Source organism: Camelina sativa, chromosome 14, assembly GCF_030686135.1.
Source record: "Camelina sativa cultivar CO46 ecotype springtype chromosome 14, ASM3068613v1".
NCBI lineage: Eukaryota > Viridiplantae > Streptophyta > Magnoliopsida > Brassicales > Brassicaceae > Camelina > Camelina sativa.
The window spans coordinates 34,193,439-34,214,406 of NC_141893.1; the positions used below are offsets into that span (position 1 = coordinate 34,193,439).

The 20,968-nt window shown below is 34.8% G+C and overlaps 5 protein-coding genes across 6 annotated transcripts; 3 read left to right on the forward strand and 2 right to left on the reverse strand.

Moving 5' to 3' along the window:
- Positions 1-1,405: 1,405 nt before the first annotated feature.
- On the forward strand, positions 1,406-2,979 carry LOC104743065 (NAC domain-containing protein 54-like). The gene is made up of 3 exons (XM_010464184.2): positions 1,406-1,729; positions 1,928-2,196; positions 2,277-2,979. The coding sequence occupies exons 1-3, from the start codon at positions 1,573-1,575 to the stop codon at positions 2,763-2,765; spliced, it is 915 nt and encodes a 304-aa protein (XP_010462486.1). The 5' UTR covers positions 1,406-1,572; the 3' UTR covers positions 2,766-2,979.
- Positions 2,980-4,465: 1,486 nt separating this feature from the next.
- On the forward strand, positions 4,466-7,070 carry LOC104743063 (ALA-interacting subunit 3). Its single transcript, XM_010464183.3, has 8 exons — positions 4,466-4,810; positions 5,142-5,200; positions 5,294-5,368; positions 5,454-5,567; positions 5,670-5,740; positions 5,940-6,237; positions 6,350-6,639; positions 6,796-7,070. Exons 1-8 carry the CDS (start codon positions 4,723-4,725, stop codon positions 6,848-6,850), a joined length of 1,050 nt encoding a protein of 349 aa, XP_010462485.1. The 5' UTR covers positions 4,466-4,722; the 3' UTR covers positions 6,851-7,070.
- LOC104743064 (uncharacterized) lies at positions 6,921-9,103 on the reverse strand. The gene is given in 8 exon segments (XM_019236185.2): positions 6,921-7,206; positions 7,209-7,433; positions 7,532-7,716; positions 7,809-7,995; positions 8,092-8,314; positions 8,404-8,538; positions 8,622-8,847; positions 8,958-9,103. Coding segments are annotated over 8 exon segments (1,338 nt in total). The 5' UTR covers positions 9,055-9,103; the 3' UTR covers positions 6,921-7,146.
- A 3,524-nt stretch (positions 9,104-12,627) lies between these two features.
- On the reverse strand, positions 12,628-14,327 carry LOC104743062 (uncharacterized). The gene is made up of 4 exons (XM_010464182.3): positions 13,901-14,327; positions 13,517-13,659; positions 13,286-13,361; positions 12,628-12,999 (listed from the first exon to the last, which is right to left on the reverse strand). Exons 1-4 carry the CDS (start codon positions 13,959-13,961, stop codon positions 12,806-12,808), a joined length of 474 nt encoding a protein of 157 aa, XP_010462484.1. The 5' UTR covers positions 13,962-14,327; the 3' UTR covers positions 12,628-12,805.
- Positions 14,328-17,786: 3,459 nt separating this feature from the next.
- On the forward strand, positions 17,787-20,208 carry LOC104743061 (uncharacterized). Of its 2 annotated transcripts, none has more exons than XM_087485581.1 (7): positions 17,787-18,342; positions 18,588-18,647; positions 18,737-18,985; positions 19,071-19,147; positions 19,232-19,308; positions 19,391-19,523; positions 19,637-20,208. In XM_087485581.1, the coding sequence occupies exons 1-7, from the start codon at positions 17,937-17,939 to the stop codon at positions 19,790-19,792; spliced, it is 1,158 nt and encodes a 385-aa protein (XP_087341707.1). In that variant the 5' UTR covers positions 17,787-17,936; the 3' UTR covers positions 19,793-20,208. The 2 variants fall into 2 exon arrangements, with proteins under 2 accessions (XP_087341707.1, XP_087341708.1); XM_087485582.1 differs by having other exon boundaries at positions 17,834-18,342; positions 19,397-19,523.
- Positions 20,209-20,968: the final 760 nt, after the last annotated feature.

A 20,968-nucleotide genomic window follows, 5' to 3' on the forward strand; every position in this document is an offset into this window, starting at 1 on the left:
CTTTATTAATCAATCAATCCACATTACTCTTTTCGCATTTGCTATGCAAAGATTGCAAACTATATATCTATATACACTAACACACACACATCGACCGTTTATATATATTGTCAATTGTCACGTTATTTGTTCCTATAGCTTGACTCGATTTAATTTGTGACCAAAAAAAAAAAAGTGGTTAAACATTTGTGGCATGACAGTTGATATCGTATAACGGTATAAGACTACTAGTATATGTTAAACTGTTAAAGCATCTTTCGCCAAAATATCTTTCAGTTTAATTTCTCTTTTCTTTTCTTTTCTTTTTCTCTCTCTCTCGCCCTAAGTTATTGGTGACCACATCTTAAAGCTTACCTAAAATGTTATTGTTATTTTCTTACAGAAGAAAAAAGAGAGGAAGAGTTTGTGTTTCAACTTGTTGTCAGTATTTGCTCATTTCCTTGCATAAACGTTTGATTACCCTTTCTTTTACGATTACTTAAAATTATGTCCCCAGTGTTCGTAAATGTGAATTATATTTTAGTAAAGAAAAAGAATATGAAAACGAGACATTTGTATATATGAGAGTATATATATATATCATATATACAAGTGAAGATGTCACATACTCCATATTTTTAAAATTTATCTTTTTGGATCGAGGCCGAGAGAGATAGCCGAGGCAAAAAGAGATTTGACCGTGAGTAAGTAAAATTGAAGCGCCGATAGAAAGGGAGTCAAAGATTGTGTGGGAGTAATGATGTAAAAGAGTCGAACAACGTCTTTAATCCATATGTAAAAGGGAATAAAGAAGCCTCCCAACACTAAAGCCAAAGTCGACTTAGATGCTGCTTTTTCATTACCTCATTAAAAAAAAAAAAAAAAAAATCACAAAAACCAATAACAACAACATAAAATATTACAACAAACTGTCAAACGGAACAAAAAAGAAAAAAAAAAAGACGAAAGTGTTTAGGTGTCGCCAGATAGATTTGGTTTGAGAAGAGTTATAGGGTCCCCTAAACATTATAAAAGCCTTCATTTTTGGTTTAAAGCAAGTTAACTAAATTATAGGATCCCCTAAATATTAGAAAAGATTGAATGGGACTTCACATCATGACATACGTTACCCTCACCGGGATTATAAACGCCGAAACGCGTAGCTTGTATACATACATGCATACATGAATGCATATATATGTTAGATCTTGTAAAATGGGACCTTCTAGCTAACCTTTTTCCGTCTCTCCTTCTAGGGTTTTCACACTTGCAGCAGAATCTTCAAAAGCTAGAGTTCAATTTTTTTATTTTTAAATGTAAATAAATATTGGTTCAAAAATAAATGTGATGAGTATTATGACAGACACTGACCAAAAAGTAAACCCAAAGTAAGACAAAATATTAGTCTCAGAAGATTCCAATCCCATGGCATACTTTTATACATTCCCATATCATATCTCCTGCGGTGTGGTCTCTTCTTATTTTCAATTATATAGAGTCTCCTTCATATATCGTACGAACACCCCTCCTACCCTCTATAATATCTCTCGTCTCTTTCTCTCTCACTTTCTTCTACCGCATTAGCTACTTTGAATGGAGCCCATGAGTTTGCCTCCAGGATTCAGGTTTCATCCCACAGATGAAGAGCTAGTTGCGTACTATCTCGATAGGAAGGTCAACGGCCGAGCCATTGAGCTCGAGATCATCCCAGAAGTTGATCTCTATAAATGCGAGCCATGGGACTTGCCTGGTACGATCCAACACTCTCTATCCCTCTCTATCTAACATGTATATATATATATATATATATATACTGTTCAGCTTATTTATATCATCTAACGTTATAATTACACATTCACTTGGACATGATGCATTCATACATATATTACATCGATCATGGTTTTTTGAATCGAACTAACCATATTTAATCTTATAATATGCGTAACAGAAAAGTCATTTTTGCCGGGGAACGACATGGAATGGTACTTTTATAGCACAAGGGATAAGAAGTATCCCAATGGGTCAAGGACAAACCGTGCCACCCGAGCGGGTTACTGGAAGGCCACAGGGAAAGACCGTACAGTAGAATCAAAGAAGATAAAGATGGGAATGAAGAAGACCCTGGTTTATTATAGAGGAAGGGCTCCTCATGGACTTCGTACTAATTGGGTGATGCATGAATATCGTCTCACCAACGCTCCTTCCTCCTCCTTGAAGGTAAATTATTTCCCATGCGCACAAGCTTCATTATTAAGATATAAATCTATTCGTTTTCTGATAATGATAACGTTAAACAGGAGTCGTATGCATTGTGCCGAGTGTTTAAGAAGAACATACAAATTCCAAAGAGAAAAGGAGAAGAACAAGACGCAGAAGAAGAGAGCACCAGTATAGGAAAACATGAGGAAGAAGAGAAGGAGATCAAGAAGTGGAGAAAATTTGATGGTAATATTGAAGACGAGAGCTTGAAAAGAGCATCCGCGGAGACATCTTCATCAGAGCTCACTCAAGGGGTCCTTGTAGACGAAGCAAACAGCTCATCTATTTTTGCACTTCATTTCTCATCTTCTCTTCTCGACGATCATGATACTCTTTTCTCAAACTATACTCATCAGCATCAGCTTCCATACCATCCCCCTCTTCAACTCCAAGACTTCCCTCAGCTTTCTATGAACGAAGCAGATATTATGTCGACAGTCCAACAAGACTTTCAATGCAGAGACTCTATGAACGGGACGCTTGACGAAATCTTTTTTTCTTCCGCCACTTTCCCCGCTTCCCTTTGATAATTAATCCATATTTCATTTCTTGACTTACATAAATATATCAATTATGGTAATTCATATATAGTTATTTTTTAGCTTCTAAATTGGTTGGCTGATGACAAAGGGTAGATATTTGTTAGTTGTTTTTTCTACACAAAAAAGAAAGAAAAATTTGGATTGTTGTTTTTTTCTTTTCTTAGGATTCCAGATGTGTATGGTACTTACTAGTTTACTACTTACAGCTGGTTGGTCACGGAAAAGTGAAAACGTATAACTGTATAAGTAACACATGTTATCGAAATCATTCATCGGTCGGGTTGCATATCTATGTATAATCCAGTGTTTAAAGCTTTAAATATGGCCCGGATATTACCATACAAGTCATCTTACATAAGATTAATTACAATTTTAACACGTCTCACCATTTGATCAACGAAAGTCTTAGTTTATTTTGTTATCAAGATAATTTATGCTGTCACATAGAGTCTTAGACTGAAAAATGAAAATACATTAAAAACCTCTATAAATTAATACTCTATTAATAAATAAACACTATAAATTAAGAAATTTTACTTATTTTTTTTTCGATTTGGCAAACGAATTTAGGAGCTTTCTTTTAATTAATGTTTGGCTGAAAAAAAATTAATAAATATCAAAGTCTCGAGTCGAACCAGTATAAAAACAACAAAATTCGATAATATAATAAGTTATAATTTTTTGAAACTCCCATGTAAAATATGGTTCCAATAATATCATAAATTAATAATCATATAAATTTATATATATATATATATATATATTTATATGTTGATATAATAATGTATGCTTCTCCTAAATCTCATATCTATAAAATAATTGTTATGTTGTATTTTCAAATTATAATGATAGAAAATATTTTATAACATATCATAAAAATAGCTAAATTTTTTTAAGTTTTCAATTTGTACCATTTACATTTTGATAGTTTGATAGACTATTAAAATACGATAATTGATATTATTATTCATAAATTTGAATCTTTGTGTATGTCATGTTTATAAGTGAATTTGTCTATACTATTTGTAGTTTATTATCAATAATGTTTTCTAAATATTACAAATTCAATTCCAAAACCATAAAATTTACAACATTCGAAAGTATAATCTTATATTGCTAAAATTGTATCAATTCATAATTTTTAGAATTTAAACTATTAAAAAATATTAATAATTATTAATTTACTAGTATAAAATAATAATAATTAGTTTATACATAAGTTAATACCACTATAAATTAATAAAATATCTTGTCTCAACATTATTAATTTATAGAGGTTTTACCGTAGTTGTCACAAGATGAATGAGTGGAAAATATTAAGAGAACTTAACAAAAGGTGCCATATTTCTGGAAAAAGTTCCCAAATGTGACATATTAGTTTTAGATTTTTAAAAATGTCAAGCATATATGGCATTAAAGTTGTCTATCAGAAATAGTTTTAGAAATTATTGTCTATCAGAAATTAAAGTTGTTCACAAAAAATTAGAGTTGTCAACCAAATGCAAAAAAAATGTTGTTCACCAAAACTAATTCCGTCATGCCATGAGTATTGCAGATTCGAAAAAAACTAATGGGTTATATGGCACATTTGGAAAGGATTTGCAATGTTCATGGCAATCACTTAGTTTTCTCAAATGACAAATATGAAGGGTGATAATGGGCATCAAAAGTGAACAGAAATAGATAAAGCCCACAAAATGTGGGCCTTTCATCCAAAGAAAAAAAGACGTTACCTGCGGGTTCAGGAGACGGACGAATCTTCGTCTTCCTCCCCCACCCTTCTTCTTCTTCTTCTTCTTCTTCTTCTTCTTCTTCTTCCCTCTTGATTCTTCTACCCCTCCCCCGATTTCTCGCTGTCAGATTCACCCCTTTTTTTCTCCAATCTCGCTCTCCCTAGATTCCGGAATAATCCGCACAAGGCTTGGCTTAGTAATCGTCCGCCATGAGTTCCAATACGGCGTCGTCCAGCGCGGGGGTAGCCGGATCGGGAGATTCTTCCGCCGCCAGGAAGAATTCGAAGCGACCCAAGTGTATCTATCCTCCTCCCTTCTTCGATCCTCTTCCAATTATTCATTTGCCTTATCGTTGACTCTTTGTGTTTTATTCTAATTGGATCAAATTCTCCTCGCTGGTTCAATCGTATAATATATCGTCACTTTTAAGTTGATCGTTTATTTTGATCGATGGTTTAAATTTTAAACAACGATCCTTGAAAGAGACATTCTTCAATCGCTATATATATATATATATATATTTTGTTTTTTATCAATTAGGGTAAAACATTTTGTCTTTTGATTATTATTTGAGATGATAGATTAGGCAACCAGCCATGGCTAAAAGGTTGGCAAATATCGTTTGCAGATTCCAAGTTCACACAGCAGGAGCTTCCAGCTTGCAAGCCCATTCTCACCCCTGGTTGGGTTAGATTTCTTTGTAATCAATCTCTATTTGATGTTTCAGACATCTGATTTTTCATGTATAAGCGCCTCAACTAGCGCTCCTTTTCTCCGCAGGTCATTTCGACATTTTTGATAGTCAGTGTTATCTTTATTCCCCTTGGTGTTATCTCCCTTTTCGCTTCTCAGGATGTAAGTGTTACTTACACATTGCTACTACTCCTCATATTCTCTTTCATATCTCACGTGTTTTTTTTTTTACATCTCCGATGTGTAGGTTGTGGAGATCGTTGATCGGTATGATACTGAGTGCATTCCGACACCTGCTAGGACTAACAAGATTGCATATATTCAAGGAGGTGGAGATAAAGTCTGCACCCGAGAACTTAAAGTGGGTTTCTTTTGCGGCAACGTTTTGTTTTCCTTCTTTTAGATTTGATAGATTGTTGCATTTGTTGTTTACTTTCTTTCCTTTCTCCTCTCGCATTCTTAGGTGCCAAAGCGTATGAAGCAGCCTGTCTATGTTTATTACCAGCTTGAGAACTTCTACCAGAATCACCGAAGGTATATAACATCACCAGTTAGCAACTATGCCGTAGCATGATGTAGTTTTCGTATTGGTACGGGACTAAGTGTTAGAGACCTAGAGTGGAAGGTGTGGGTTCTATGTGGATATTATCATTGAGTAGGCGGGACGAGGACTGAACTTTGATTAGTTAAACTTTTGTAGCTCTATTTCATCAAATGGTGTCTTTGAAAACAGGTATGTAAAAAGCCGAAGTGATTCACAGTTGAGAAGTCCAAAATACGAGAATCAAATAAGCGCATGCAAGCCTGAGGATGATGTTGGTGGGCAGCCAATTGTGCCGTGCGGTCTAATTGCTTGGAGTCTTTTTAATGACACCTATGCATTATCAAGAAACAATGTAAGCCTAGCTGTAAACAAAAAAGGCATTGCATGGAACAGTGACAAGGAACACAAGTTTGGGAACAAGGTCTTCCCCAAGAATTTTCAGAAGGGGAATCTCACAGGTGGTGCTACTTTAGATCCAAAAATACCGGTAAACCCTTAAACAAAAAACTGGAGATCAATCCATTTTGCCATTGATATCACATGGATGCTGCTTAGCAAATTGACCGCTGACATCTTTCTCCTCTTTTCATTGTGTGCAGCTTAGTGAACAAGAAGATCTCATCGTGTGGATGAGAACCGCAGCATTGCCAACATTTAGAAAACTTTACGGAAAGATAGAGTCTGACCTCGAGATGGGTGACACCATACATGTTACACTGAATAACAACTACAACACTTACAGTTTCAATGGGAAGAAGAAGCTTGTTTTGTCAACCACGAGTTGGCTGGGTGGGAAGAACGATTTCCTCGGTATTGCTTACCTGACAGTTGGCGGGATTTGTTTCTTTTTGGCCCTCGCATTTACCATCATGTACCTTGTGAAACCCAGGTACGTTGTTGTCGGAATTCAAGAGTTGAATTTCTGCTAAACTCTGGTTGTTGGGCTGTGTGTTATATATATTATGCCAATAATAATGATAAGAGTATTCTTGTGCATACAGCCACAATGTGTAATGTTGAGTAATAAATGTGTTCTTCGTTTCAGGCGACTTGGAGATCCATCATACTTGTCATGGAATAGAAATCCCGGAGGTAGGTAATATAACAGACAAGCTTGGAGAGGGAGAGAGATAGAGATAGAGAGAGAGAGAGAGAGAGAGAACTCTAATCTGCGTGTGTAAATCTTATCCATCCATGTATACATACAATGTAATACTTGCTTTCAACATAGTTCCTTGGGTGAGAGCTTAAACATAAACTCCACATAATACTATGTTGTTGTTTTCCAAACCAGTCAAATATATTACTTTTGTCCCCAAATCTGCCTTCTATAATTTTTCTAGATGCATTCTACGGACAAAAAATTTGAACTTGTTGAAGCCAAACTTCCAAGTGTTCAAAGCACCCGAAGCAGAAGATTGGAGAGATATTGGCCTTGAGGGTAAGATGGGTCGAGTGAGGGTAAGATGGGTCGAGTGGATGGTCAGATGCAGCTCCTGCCTCCCTCACGACTGTGATTTTCCTTCCCGCCATTACTGCAGCGCTTTGAAGAACCCCCAAAAACTTCCCACTCTGTGTCATCGCCCCTGAACATGAGCATGTCATCATAAGACCGCCACTCCTTGTCAATCGCATTGCTAACGAGTTGAGATTTCTGTACATTCCTGCCGCGTTGTGCAAGACCTGGCATCCACATTAAATGCAATCTCATTTCTGTAAACAACCTAGGACATCTACTATATTTTAAGAAACAAAAAAAGGTACGCTTAAATCTACGCCACCTTTTTCCGCGGAGCTAGCTTAGGAGGGTCTAGGATCACGACGTCCCATGTCTCTTCCCTTGACAGAGCACCCTTCATGAATTCTGTTGAATCTTGTTTTAAAAAAACAACCTTCTCCGGATCCATATCGTTGAGGATTACATTCTCTCTGGCGAGCTCCAAAGCAGGCAAAGATGAATCAATTCCTGAAAGTGTTTTTTGATCAGACGATTCACAAGACACTGCATTAAGATAGATGGATCAGGAGGAGGAGGAGGAGGAGAGAGATGAAATGTACCCACGACACTGGTAGCACCTCCTCTCGCTGCATTTAGTGCAAATCCACCACTATAACAGCAAAGGTCAAGAACTCTTTTACCAGTAGAGATGGTTGAAATGAAGTGACGGTTTTCGCGTTGATCTGTGTAGAACCCGGTCTTCTGTCCCTCTAGCGAAACTGCGTACGAGATTCCGTTTTCCACGACCTGGCATAAGTAAGAACATCACTCAGCTCACACCCATGTAAGGCTTTCATATCTGAAGAAGAGAGAAAGACCTGATTAAGGCACCACCCACCCTACCATTGATCTCTGTGGGAGATTAGATGATTGTGTTTGTTTCAGACTTGAGATATCAAAACCATCTTCTTTAAGAACATCAAGAGACGGTCTCCAGTTTATATGATTAATTCCATCGATTGATCTTAAGCAACTCTCCACTTCATTCCTGTACTTTTCAAGCCAAGCTGCGGAGGATGCTACCACAGCTATGTCTCCAAACACATCCACAATCAATCCAGGCAATCTGCAGCAGAGCAGCAAGACAGGTAAGAAACCGTCAAAAAAAAAAAAAAAAAAAAAAGGTTTGTTGAGATCAGTCAGTAAAATAAATACCTATCTCCTTCACTGTTAACAAGACGATAAGCGTTAGTTTTAGCCGAGGGAAGTCCCAAGCTCTTACGCAACTGAACTGCTTCAGCGATTCTAGTTTGGAGAAGCTTCTCAATGTTCAACGCACAAGAAGGATCTCTACGAAGATCCATCAAAGATTCAGTATTGAAAAAGAATCGAACAAAAGAAGTGTATGAGCTTGATTGTATTAGAAACGAAACCTGGTGGATTCGTGTTGAAGCTGCATAAGGCGAACACAGAACATTGAAACAGAGTTATACAAACCCCAACCGATGGGATTCTCGGTTCCATCAGCGACAATGACAACATCTCCGGTCTGAGGAGGCGGTTTTCCAATGATCCTGTCTACGGCTCCACTGTAGACCATCGGACTTCCGTCTTTGAAGAGCTGTGTCTTGCCCTTTTTAAGAACCACTTTAGCAACACCTGAATTTTTACAAAGTTTTCAAGTTTCAGTTTATGAACGTAAACAGAGATAATAGTTGTTGCAGAAACTTAAGAGGCAAAGAGAAAGGCTGAGAGAGAGAGATGTTGACCTTGAGGGCGAGATGAAGCAAATTGGGAAGAAGAGAAAAAGAGAGAGTGACGGAGGCGGGAGGGAAGCTGGAGCACGCCGACACCGAGCATCACCATTGTCACGCACTTCCTGGCTGCAGCTTGGGGTGGATAGGCTTTTTCTACACATAAACCCGCTAATGGGCCAGGTATTGATATCTGTTTTTGGGCTCACTATTCTCTACTTTGGGCCTCAACAAGAAGGCCTCCATCATTCCAATAGTCCCAATGGAACAATGGTGTAATCAAAGACAAAGTAAATAAGGGGTGTATTGAAATAAGGATGTAGAAAATTTAGAATTTTGATAGATTTTAGGGAAGTTGATATGATTTATAGTAAAATTCTTTTAAATCCCACCTAAAACCATGAGATTTGGATTTCTGCATAAATCTTTTCAAATCTTTTAGAATCCATAAAACTTATTAAAATCCAAAACCACAAACTGTTTAAAAACTATAATTGAGTAACATAGCATTTGTAACTTTTACATAAATCACCTAAAATGTGAAGTTGAATACACCCCTTAAAAAAAGAAACATATGATATGAATAAAACTAACACATAATGAAAAAAACCCATAAAGATAGAATCAGTGTCGTTTCCTCAATGCATCCACGATGAGTTTGGTTGCTTCAGCCACAAGTTGAGCCTGTTCCACATACAATGTGAATTGGGTTTCTCTGACTTTCATCAACTTCACCTCCAACTCTCGTCTCTTCTCCCTATCTACTTCCGTATCCCAGATTTGAGACAAGGTAAGTTCGTCTAGTCCACAACGATAGCCTGTCTCTGTCTTGATGAGGGAGGCCACTTCTCTACCTGACTAATGCGTTCTCTTTGTTTCAGAGTGATCTTGGTCCATCTCCTCAAACAGACGCTTCACAGGAACGTTCGGTTTCAAATCAGGAAACTCTGTTTTAGGCTCTGGTGGTGAACCGGAGCCAGCCTTGGTACGAAAAGTTTCCGAAACTGCTCTCTTCAGATTCAGTGTATGAGCCTGAGACCTATCTTTTGGAGACTTTGAAGCTGAACCGGAACCATACTTGATTTGACAACTTTCTGATCCGTTGTTCTTCGGAATCATCTCCGTATTCGAATTCTTCACCGAAACAGGCTGAGACCTGCCACCACGACCTTTATCTTCTGAGCTTTCAGAAGTAGACTCATCTTCACTGGACCCACTTTCAGTGTCAGAAGAGAACAGAGAACGCTTCATATCTTTTCCTCGCTCGGCTATTAGGTTTATTAGTGTTTCTAAGTTGCTTATGCCTCACGAGACTAAATATATACTAGGGTTTCTTAGATATAGATAGATTTACTTTACTCTAAAATGATGATAAATATCGGAAAATAAATTTTTTTACATGATTTATACTGTGGTTTTTGAAAATATATAGATAATTTCGATATATAAGAATGGAAATGTTTTTCATTTTTCGTTAAGAAAATTGGTATTTCTATTTTTGAAAGAACTGATTACCTATCAAAATTTTGGAGTAATTAATTTTCCTTTCATCTAATGTAATGTGTTACTAGGTGTTTTGATTTTTTTTTCAAATCCCGTTTTGATTTGAACATGAATGTGAACATAGAGAACCACTTCATATGTATTTTGTTCTCCCCGCGTCTCTCGCCTATTTAGGTTTAATGGGTATTATTAGATTTTGCCTTAAAATATTTTTGTTTTGTAAGATTATATAATTTTAATAAGTTTGTTACAAATAGGTTATATATTAATTTATAGATTATTTGTTTACAAATAGGTTTTACAGAAAATCTGAAAAAGAATATTCTAAAGAATCATATCATCTAACTTACCATATTAATTTCCTTTATTAAATTATTTATCAAATAAAATCTTTTGATATCTAACTTAACATATTAATTTGTTAATTATTATTATATTTCAACTCTCATTTTTATATATGATTCTATTTTGTGAAACAAATAAATTATCATATTATTTATTATAATTAAAAAATAGTTTTATTTTCGGATATAACATAAGTTGAATTTTTAAAAACAAATATAAATTGTTCAATCTATAATATATTCAAGCTTTAGTAATATTATTTTTTAAAGTAATATTTATTGAATTAAAAATTTTACTGAGTAACGGGTCAAAATTTGACTATTTAAATTCAATTTTCTATTTTTTGTTGAATTTTATAATTTTATATAATATAATAAAATTTAAATAATTTATTTTGAAATATTTTTAATATATTGAAACTTGATATAAAAGTTAGAAACTATAACCACTCTAATTGATTTGTTATAGCAATGTCAATAATATGTCACTATAATATGAAAGAATTTCAAAAAACCAAGTATATTAAAACAAAAAGTATAACAATATATTAAATTACTCATAATATAATAACAAATCAGCGAATTTGATTGCTTCCTCTCTCAATTCAGATTCATGTCTTTAAATTGAATACAATTTGTTTTGCATTTGGCAATTTCAATGGGAGATATGTACAAATGATTGAAGATCATCTTCTTCTCAGTAACTCCTTTTTTTTTATGCAGCTGCTTGTATGGTTGCTACTCTCTGTTTTTGTTAGTCCTCTTACTTATTTTTTTTCGGTTAAACTCCTCTACTCTTTCTTTGCAAGTTACAACAAATCTTACCCACATTAAACTCTTGTCACCTCAAAGACAATACAAAATACTGCACAACAAGCAACACACATGTAAATCATTTACTCCTAAGCTTACTTTTCATCAATCTTATCCCTTGTTAATCCAGAAAGATAAAAACATGGAACATAAGATTGTTTTGGTAGGCTATGTTGTCCATGTGATGATCATGATGGGATGGTGGTGTTTCTTTGCATATTGTGATTGGACGGCGTAGTACCGTAAAGATATTGTCATTGAAGTTGTTGGTGTGATGGTGATGATTGTGGTTATTGTGTACGTTGTCCCTGAACACAAACATGAATTGTTCGTCGTTAAACCTGTCAAAGTGGTGGTTTCTGACGCTGGAGACAGGTGGTGCAAGGTAATTGATGAATTTGCTGATCGAACGACGGTCAGTCTCATGTCTTATGACAAATCGATGAGAAGTCGAGAGCATCCATCATCGTCATCTGAGTTCTAAAGTCAATTTTTTTTTTTTTGTTATAAAGTATCCTAAAATCTCCCAAAATCTAATAATAAATCTCACTAAATCGCAAAATATTTTTTTAAAAATATAAAAAAACTCTTAACAAATAACCAAAAATCTTCTAAAAGCTTAATCAAATCTTGCAAAATCCTAAACTATTAAAATCCCACTAAATCCCTTAAAATACAAGTTCAATACCCCCTCTTAAAGTATTTTACAAAACAAAAAGGAGCGAAAAGAAGAACCAATATTACATCTATAGTAATGCAATTCTCAGATTCAAAGACCTCATGTAACCAACATAAGATTGTGATTGTTCATCTCTTTTGACACTTTTTGCTATAAGGTGAGAGCTCTTAGGTTAGCTTTTCTTCCATGTAAAACTGTTCTCCAAGCCGGGATAAAAGAAAAATCCAACATAGAGGCTAAAGCTTTTCGACTGAACTTTGAAACAGGCCATGGGCCGTGCCGAGACGGGTCCCCAATAATAATCCATATTTTATTGCCTATATATATATATATATTATCTCTATAATTTCGAATTTGTTTGTATACTTTCAAGAGTTATCATTAAGTAACAAGTTTTGTTTAACTCAACCGTCTTTTCTCTTGAACACAACGCATATCATATGTAGTCATCCCCCACTCAACGAAACAGATACAAAATGAGACCTGTAGCCTCAACCAAAACTAATCCAATGACCCATATTTTATCATCGCCTTCGGCTCCCTCGATAATCTTCCTCACCCTCTTTATCCTTCAATAGACCCAAGAAAGCCAGGAAACCAAAGAAGAAGAACCCACCCGACCAGTTGCCTCCACCTCCTCCTCCACCACCTCCATCTCCATCATCTCGAGGTGGGAACCCGTCTCCTCCATCGTCCAGGCTTGGTGATTTCTCCTTAGCTGAAAACCCAACACACAATGCGTCCTCTTAGACCACCTCCATCCAAACTAGTTCAGATGAAATAAACATTATCTAGGAGTATGCAATTAACTAACACTTATCCCCCCGACTTGTAGCTAAACCCTTTTTTTGTAACTAACTAGTTGGAAAATCTCAAATGGCAATTTTGGATACACATTTGGAAGTAATCCTCCTATCCATAAAGCCTAGCATGCAATTCACTAGAAGAAAGCAAAAATGAAAGGAGCAGACGGAGGAAAACTAGGAAAAAAAGTGAGAGCATACAGTGGACGGGAGCCTGTGTTATAGTCGGTGACTCTCGAGTAACGGTCTGTGTTTGTCCTTCACTGCATTTGGCGTTCTGCAAGGGAGTTAACAAAAGATGATCAAATTCATGGTAACAACATTCCTCGCAACCACCTGTTCTAATGTTTACTACTCGTGAACAAAATTTGCAATTATACGGTTCAGTAGAAGATATTGTAATCAATGAAGTAAAGCCCAATCCAGACTTACAATGGCCGAGTGGCATATCAAAAGAGATTGCCTTCTACTTCCAAGGCCTGACCTCAATCCCACCGCACTCAATGGAGAGACTCTGTTTTGGGTTTTGATTCCGGAACTATGAACCCTGATGATATGTTTAATCCGCGGCTTTTCTATTTATCAAAAACACGAAAAAGAAAAGCTAGGTTTACACCCTTGGTCCAAGATTGGTGAAATCGCTACATATATAATCGCAAAATCATCATCATGTACAAAGGTTTCAATTCAATCAACACCTAATTTTGATATCTCAGGAACTCATAGGTGAAATCCCTAGAAATAATTTAAAAAAAAAAACGTAACCCAGAGGGTAAGAAAGATGGGCGAGCGAGTTAAATGAGAAAGAAAGCGTACCGTTATTACAACTATTGAACGAGAGCGGAGAAGATTGGATAACAGACGCCGCCATAGCCATGGCTAAAGCAGCAGCTTTTGACGGTTTTGAGCAAGAAGGACAAGGAAGGAACTAGATCAGACGAAGTAGATATCATCAACATTCATTTTCACTTGTTCTCTTCACCTACGCGTATACCCTTTTTTTTTTTTTTTTTTTTTTTTTTTTGTCAACTCGCCACCTATCGTAAAGCGGCACGTGTAATCATTTCTTCATATTTCGTTTCCAGGTCCCCCCCTTAAGAGATTGCCACGAAAGAAGAATAGACTGGAGATCCTTTAAGAATCATGGGGGGGGGGGGGGGGGGTACCTCAATACCAAGGAGCTCGGACAATCTGGGAACAAGAGGAGCCAAGCTGAACTTAGGAGTGACACCCTTCGGCCTCCCTGAAAGATGATGATACAAGATGAAAAGACTTAAAAATGTTTGACTAGAGAGACTTAAATGTTTGGATTAAGAGATGAAGAGGGATGACAGACAGTCATACCAAATGAGTGGAGAAGATGACCTTAACACCATTCTCGATCAAAACTTGATGGTGGGAATGGCGGCTCTGATTCTAGTGTCGTCAGTGATATTCTGGTTGTCATCGAGAGGTACATTGAGATCAGCTCTGACGAAGACCTTCTTCCCTTTCAAATCAGCCGGAGTCAGATCTCCGACACTCTTCTTCGCCATCGTAATCACTCCCCTGGTTCCCTTTCCGCGCACTGATTGGACCTTGGAGGCCACGTGGACAGAGAAACGCGAGTCAACGACGGCGGAGAAGCTGAGTATGTCACTATAATATAAAAGAATTTCAAGAAACCAAGTATATTAAAACAAAAATTATCATAATATATTAAATTACTCATAATATAATAACTCGCTTTTTAAAAATCAAATTTACAAAATTATGTCTTATCATGACATTGAATTCATAATATGGAATATACATTGTTGAAATAACTTCACATATATAATCTAATATAACATATTAAAATTTTATTTTAAAATAGAAAATATACAAAATTTTGTATAAAATAAAATTTAACCAGTGTTATAGCACAAATATTTATCTACAATCATTAACAATATAAAACTTACAAAATAGATGTCTTTTTTCAAGCCATCATATTTAGCATATGATTTTATTGCATAATATTCTACCAAAAAAACTGTTAAAAATAATCACATAAATTATATTTTATATGAAAATTACAATAGAAATAAAATGAATTTCAACCCGTGCTCTAGCACGGGTCTTACTATAGTTTCACTAAGATAATGTCTGTCTTTTTTATCAAGACCATATATGGTCAAAAGAATGAAGTATTGACTCGAACGGTAAATCTATATAATAATAATAATCCGAATAAATGCGAACAACAATTACGTTTTTTCAATCGTACCTTTTGGATATTTTCTGAAAAGTCGTGATGGATCATTGAAACAATTATTTATGAAAAGTTACAACTGTTCACTATAAAGTTGTGTTGATTGGAACATTCATATCTTTTGAAATATATATATATATATATATATATATATATCTGTTTGAACTGTTTTTATTTTTTTTGCCATGACATAAAACTATATAATAATAACAATCAGAATAAATGCGACCAACAGTTGCGTTTATTCAATTGTACCTTTGGTTATTTTCTGAATAATCGTGATGGATAATTGAAACGGTTATTTATGAAAAGTTACAACTGTTTACTGTAAAGTTGTGTTTATCGGAACATTCATATCTTTTGTAATATATATATATATATATATATATATATATATTTGTCTGTTTGAACTGTTTTTATTTTTTTTGCCATGACACAAAATAATATAAAATTTCAATCTCAACGGTTTTTACAGATCTCTAGATTATTCTCTAGGATTCATTCTTTTAAAAGTAAAAAAATCCTCCCATTCTTGATTTAATAAAAGATTTTTGGAATGATGAATCTAATTTACAACTTTTAGTTAATTTTATATAAAAATTAATGAAAATACCTATATATAATAGTAATCCGAATAAATACCACCAAAGTTGTGTGTTTTCAATCGTACTTTTTGGATAATTTTCCAAAAAATCTGTAGAAAATTTAAATTGTGTGTTTTACACAAAGTTGCGATTGTTCATTGTAACGGTTTTTTTTGTAAAGTTGCAACTGTTCATTGTAGAGTTGTGTCTATTCGAATATTCGTATCTTTTGAAATATATATATATATATATATATGTTTGTTTGAACTGTTTTCATTTTTTTTGCCATGACACCAAATAATATAAAATTTTAATCTCAACGGTTTTTACAGCTCTCTAAATTATTCTCTAGAATTTATTCTTTTAAAAGTAAAGAGATTCCTCCAATTCTTGATTTAGCAAAAGATTTTTGGAATGATGAAGCTAATTTAGAACTTTTAGTTAATTTTATACCTAGTCTTTTTCAAAGAGTTAAATGGATTATATAATAAGCTTTTGAATATGAATTTTGAATATGGTAATAAAGATGTTTCTATTTAAAAGCAGTTTATATGAGTTTGTATGTATAATCAATTGCACACAAAATAGTTGCAATTTTTCGTAATACATTTTCGTAAAAAATATGTTTTTATTTGTTTTTTAAAAAAATTTAAACGGTTGTATCTGTTCATTGTAGAGTTGTGTCTTTTCACTATATTTTATTTATATTTTTTCATCATAACTTTTCGCTTTAATAGGTGTGTCTATTTAAATAGTCATGCTTTTTGAACTCTATTTATATTTGTCTCTTCATCACTAACTAACAAGTTCTTTGAAACAAATTTTCTATTTTATGTTGAGGATAGATAATTGAATATATTCTATAATCTAACTAAAATTTAGAAATGATTATAGCAATAGAGAATTTTTATACAACTTAATATTGAATTTACAGTTGTGTCTATTTATCTTAATTTTCTGTTAAAAAAATATTTTAATATTTAAAAATAATAATAACAATCTGAATAAATAAGAAGAATAGTTGAGACTTTTCGTAGTACTTTTTTGTAAAAAAATTGGTTTTATTTGTTCTTTCAAAAAAAACTCAAACAGTTGTATTTGTTCATTGTAGAGTTGTGTCTTTTTACTATATTTTATTCATATTTTTTAAACACAACTTTTCGTTCTAAAAGGTGTGTCTATTTAAATAGTCATATATTTTGAATTCTCTATATATTTGTCTTTTCATCAATAACTAACAAATCATTGTTGTTGAAACAATTTTTTCATTTTATGTTAAATCTAAATAATTTGAATATTAATATCTAATATTCAATGTTATTCTATAATCTAACTAAAATTTTAAAAATGATTATAGTAATATAGAAATTTAAGAAAACGTAATATAGAATTTACAACTGTGTCTATTTATTATCATTTTTCGTTAAAAACTATTTTAACATTTAAAATTTATTTTATTTTGTTCTTAAGTGTTGTGTATTTTAATTTTAATTTTCCATTGATACTGTTTCACTCATTATTAAATATATCTATAATTATAATTATTTAATAGAAAATTACATTACTCATTATAGCCATTAGTTTAATATTCTCATTCATGATCCCTTCGTCATAATGATTTTTTTTGTTGTAGCTCTTTACCATAATTCTTCATAAAAATATCTTATATTTATAATACTTTAAACAATATGTTTTACAAAGTTGTGTTTATTCTACATAATATTTTTTGGTATAAGTTTTATTTTGATGATTGTGTTTTTAGTAATAGTTTATATATTCAAACTATTCTATTACATTTAAATAATTTCATAATGTATATTTTTAAATTTTAAATTTAAATTTTTTTTTTAAAGTACTTCTCCCGCAGCATTGCGGGATCTGAGTCATAGTACGATTAATTACAAAATGAGAAAATTTAAATGGGCTTCATTTACCATTATAAGGGCCAATTAATTCTGACCTTCCGAATAAAACAAATTAGGATAATACCCAATCTTTTTCAGCCGGCGAGAGACTCCCCCGCCTCTAATATTGAATGGCTTTATCTCCGTCGTCTCCACCATGTCTCAGATCTCTATTGCCTTCCCCTCCACTCTTTCGTCGCCAAAGTAGCTTCCTTGTTCCTCGCATACAGTCTCTAGTCTTCGGTAACTTCCGGAGACATGAGCTGCTGAGGCCGAGCGCGCTCAGGGAATGGCGTGAATACGAAGATGCTGTGAAGAGAAAAGATCTTGCCGGGGCTCTTAGATCCCTCAAATCTATCGAAAATGATGACCAGCGTGATGCTAAGTTAAGCGGTTTGGCAGCTCTTGAATTGGAGAGGGATTGGCAGGTTTTAGATGCGTGTTTGAATGCAGATGATATGAGACTTGTTGGAAGTGCATTTAGGTTTCTCAAGGAGAGGGGTCTTTTGGCCAACTTCGGCAAATTCAGCAGTATTGGTACACTCTCTTTTTTTTTTTTCTTTTTTTTTTTTTTTTCAGTATTAGCAGTCAGCTTTTTGAACTTTGGGTCTTTTTAAATTGCATCTTGTGGTTTTTGCGAAAAAAGTCTCTGCTCGAGCGTATTATTGCCTCACGAATCTGTGCAAGTTTTTGGACTGCTTCATTGAAATGTTTTAGAGGTTTCCATTCTCAGTTGATCAAGAATGTATTGCTTCGCTCTTTCTGTATCACCTGTGATGCAGTTTTGGAGGGAACAAGAGAGGTTACACCTACTGTCCTCAAGTCTGCAACTGGCTTGGAAGGTCCGTAGCTGAAATTTCTCTGGACAGTCTTCTTTGACTACTCAGTGTGGCAGTGGAAACTTATTTTAGTGTCTATATATCTATATTAGTGACTAAACTTTCACCAAAAAAGTGGGGACTTTCTGGTGCTTCTAGCATTGCTCTGGCTGCTTTTCTGGGTGGAGTCTCCTATCTCCTTTCTCAGGAGATTGATGTGCGGCCAAACCTTGCTGTCATCTTGGGTCTAGCTTATATGGATTCCGTTTTTCTTGGTGGTACTTGTTTAGTCCAAATATCATGCTACTGGCCGCCACATAAGCGTAGAATCATTGTTCACGAAGCGGGTCATCTTCTTGTTGGTATGAAATTGGTGATCATTACGTGAGATTGATGGAATCACTGGGTCCTTTCGTGGCTAACAATTGTAGCTTCTTTTTCGTGCAGCATATCTCATGGGCTGTCCAATCCGTGGTGTGATATTGGATCCGATTGTTGCAATGCGTATGGGGGTTCAAGACCAGGTATTATGCTATTCTATCTTGTGATTCGATGCTCCTTGTGACTGAGTACAGAAATGGATTATCATATATGTTTTTTTCTTGTAGGCTGGAACCCAATTCTGGGATCAAAAGATGGAGAGTGAGATTGCTGAGGGACGACTTAGCGGTAGCTCATTTGATAGGTGATTGTTTGTCTTGGTGGTGTTCTTTCCCTGTAGAATTGTCTCTCATTCACAACCCTAATGGTGGCTCAATTTCTCTTAGGTATAGCATGGTACTTTTTGCTGGTATTGCAGCTGAAGCGCTAGTTTATGGTGAGGCTGAGGGTGGGGAGAATGATGAAAATCTTTTCAGGAGCATCTCAGTCCTTCTGGAACCACCGTTGTCAGTTGCTCAGGTCAGGTCTAGTGAATATCATATATCTGCTGTGACCAGTCTACGTGCTTCCACTCTTCTTGCACTAGTGTACAAATTGTTAAGTTTTGTGAATCTGTGCGTTTAATTATACAGATGTCGAATCAAGCCAGGTGGTCTGTTCTACAGTCTTACAATCTGATCAAGTGGCACAAGGCGGCACATAGAGCCGCTGTTGAAGCTCTCCAAGTGGGAAGTCCTCTTAGCATTGTTATTAGAAGGATTGAGGAAGCAATGTCTTCAAGCAGATGACTGAAGCACCAGCATATTCTGTAATTCATACTAATACGGACACCCGATAAAAAGATCATTTGGAACCTATGAGCCCGAAGCAGATAATCTCGAAATAAACCACCTGACTGCAACTGGAGTGGTGAAAAAGGACTTGTATCTTTGGATCCATGTTCATGCAAGTTAAGGTTTTATTCACTAAGGGAGATGTGGAGGCAAGATAGTAGCTCTCTTGCCTTATTCGTCTGTGTTTCAAGGGTTTAAACTTTAAAGGAATCGTAGCCATGCTTTTAATAGCTTAAAATAATTGTAAAGTATCTATCAGTCAGTCACATGAAAGCTGTATATAGTTATGCAACCACTGGTGTATCAGTTACTAGCCATTATATGTCGTCTTATGTCCTCTAGTTATGCAACCACTGGTTTTTCTTGAGAAATTTTCAGAACATTATATGATTCACTAATATTGTTTTCTATTGCAGCCGACTTTATAATATCAATGGAAAATGCCCTACAATAAGACAAAAGCAGAGTTGAACCAATCAAAAGAGAAATACGAAAATAAAACCACAGAAAAGTAAGAACAATAGCCCATGCGACAAATGTAGGGAGATTTACATTTGTATCATTTTAGGATCTCTTCCCACAACAGTCAACAAATGCCCTTCTACTTTCTTCCTTTTAAATCCCATAAAATGTAGGGAAATTTACTCAAATGTACTCCACAATAGGTAATATAACCAGAATCAACAAATCTTTTATTTATTACTAGAATATTTCGGATATTTTCAAAATGTCCAGCGTGTCCTTTGTTTATGTTATCGGAAAAATGTAATTACAAAAATACTATTGCCACGTCAGATGCCACATCAGAAATCGCTGACGTGTATTAAATAACTCAGCCGTAACGTTTATACGGAGGTAATAACGGCTGAGTTATAGGTATGTTACGACTGATTTATGGAAAAAACATTTGAGTAAGAGCGGACGACTTACTTATAGCATAACTCAGCCAAGCTTTACGGCTGACTTAGTGAAATCTGGCTGAGTAATAACTCAGCCGGCCTTACGGCTGAGTTTTCACTAGATGGTTGAGTTGTCAAATTTTTCGCTGAGTTATCACCATGACACGACTGAATTATCATTTTTCCGGTTGGCTGAGTTATGAAAAATGGCTGAGTTATGATATCTTGTTAC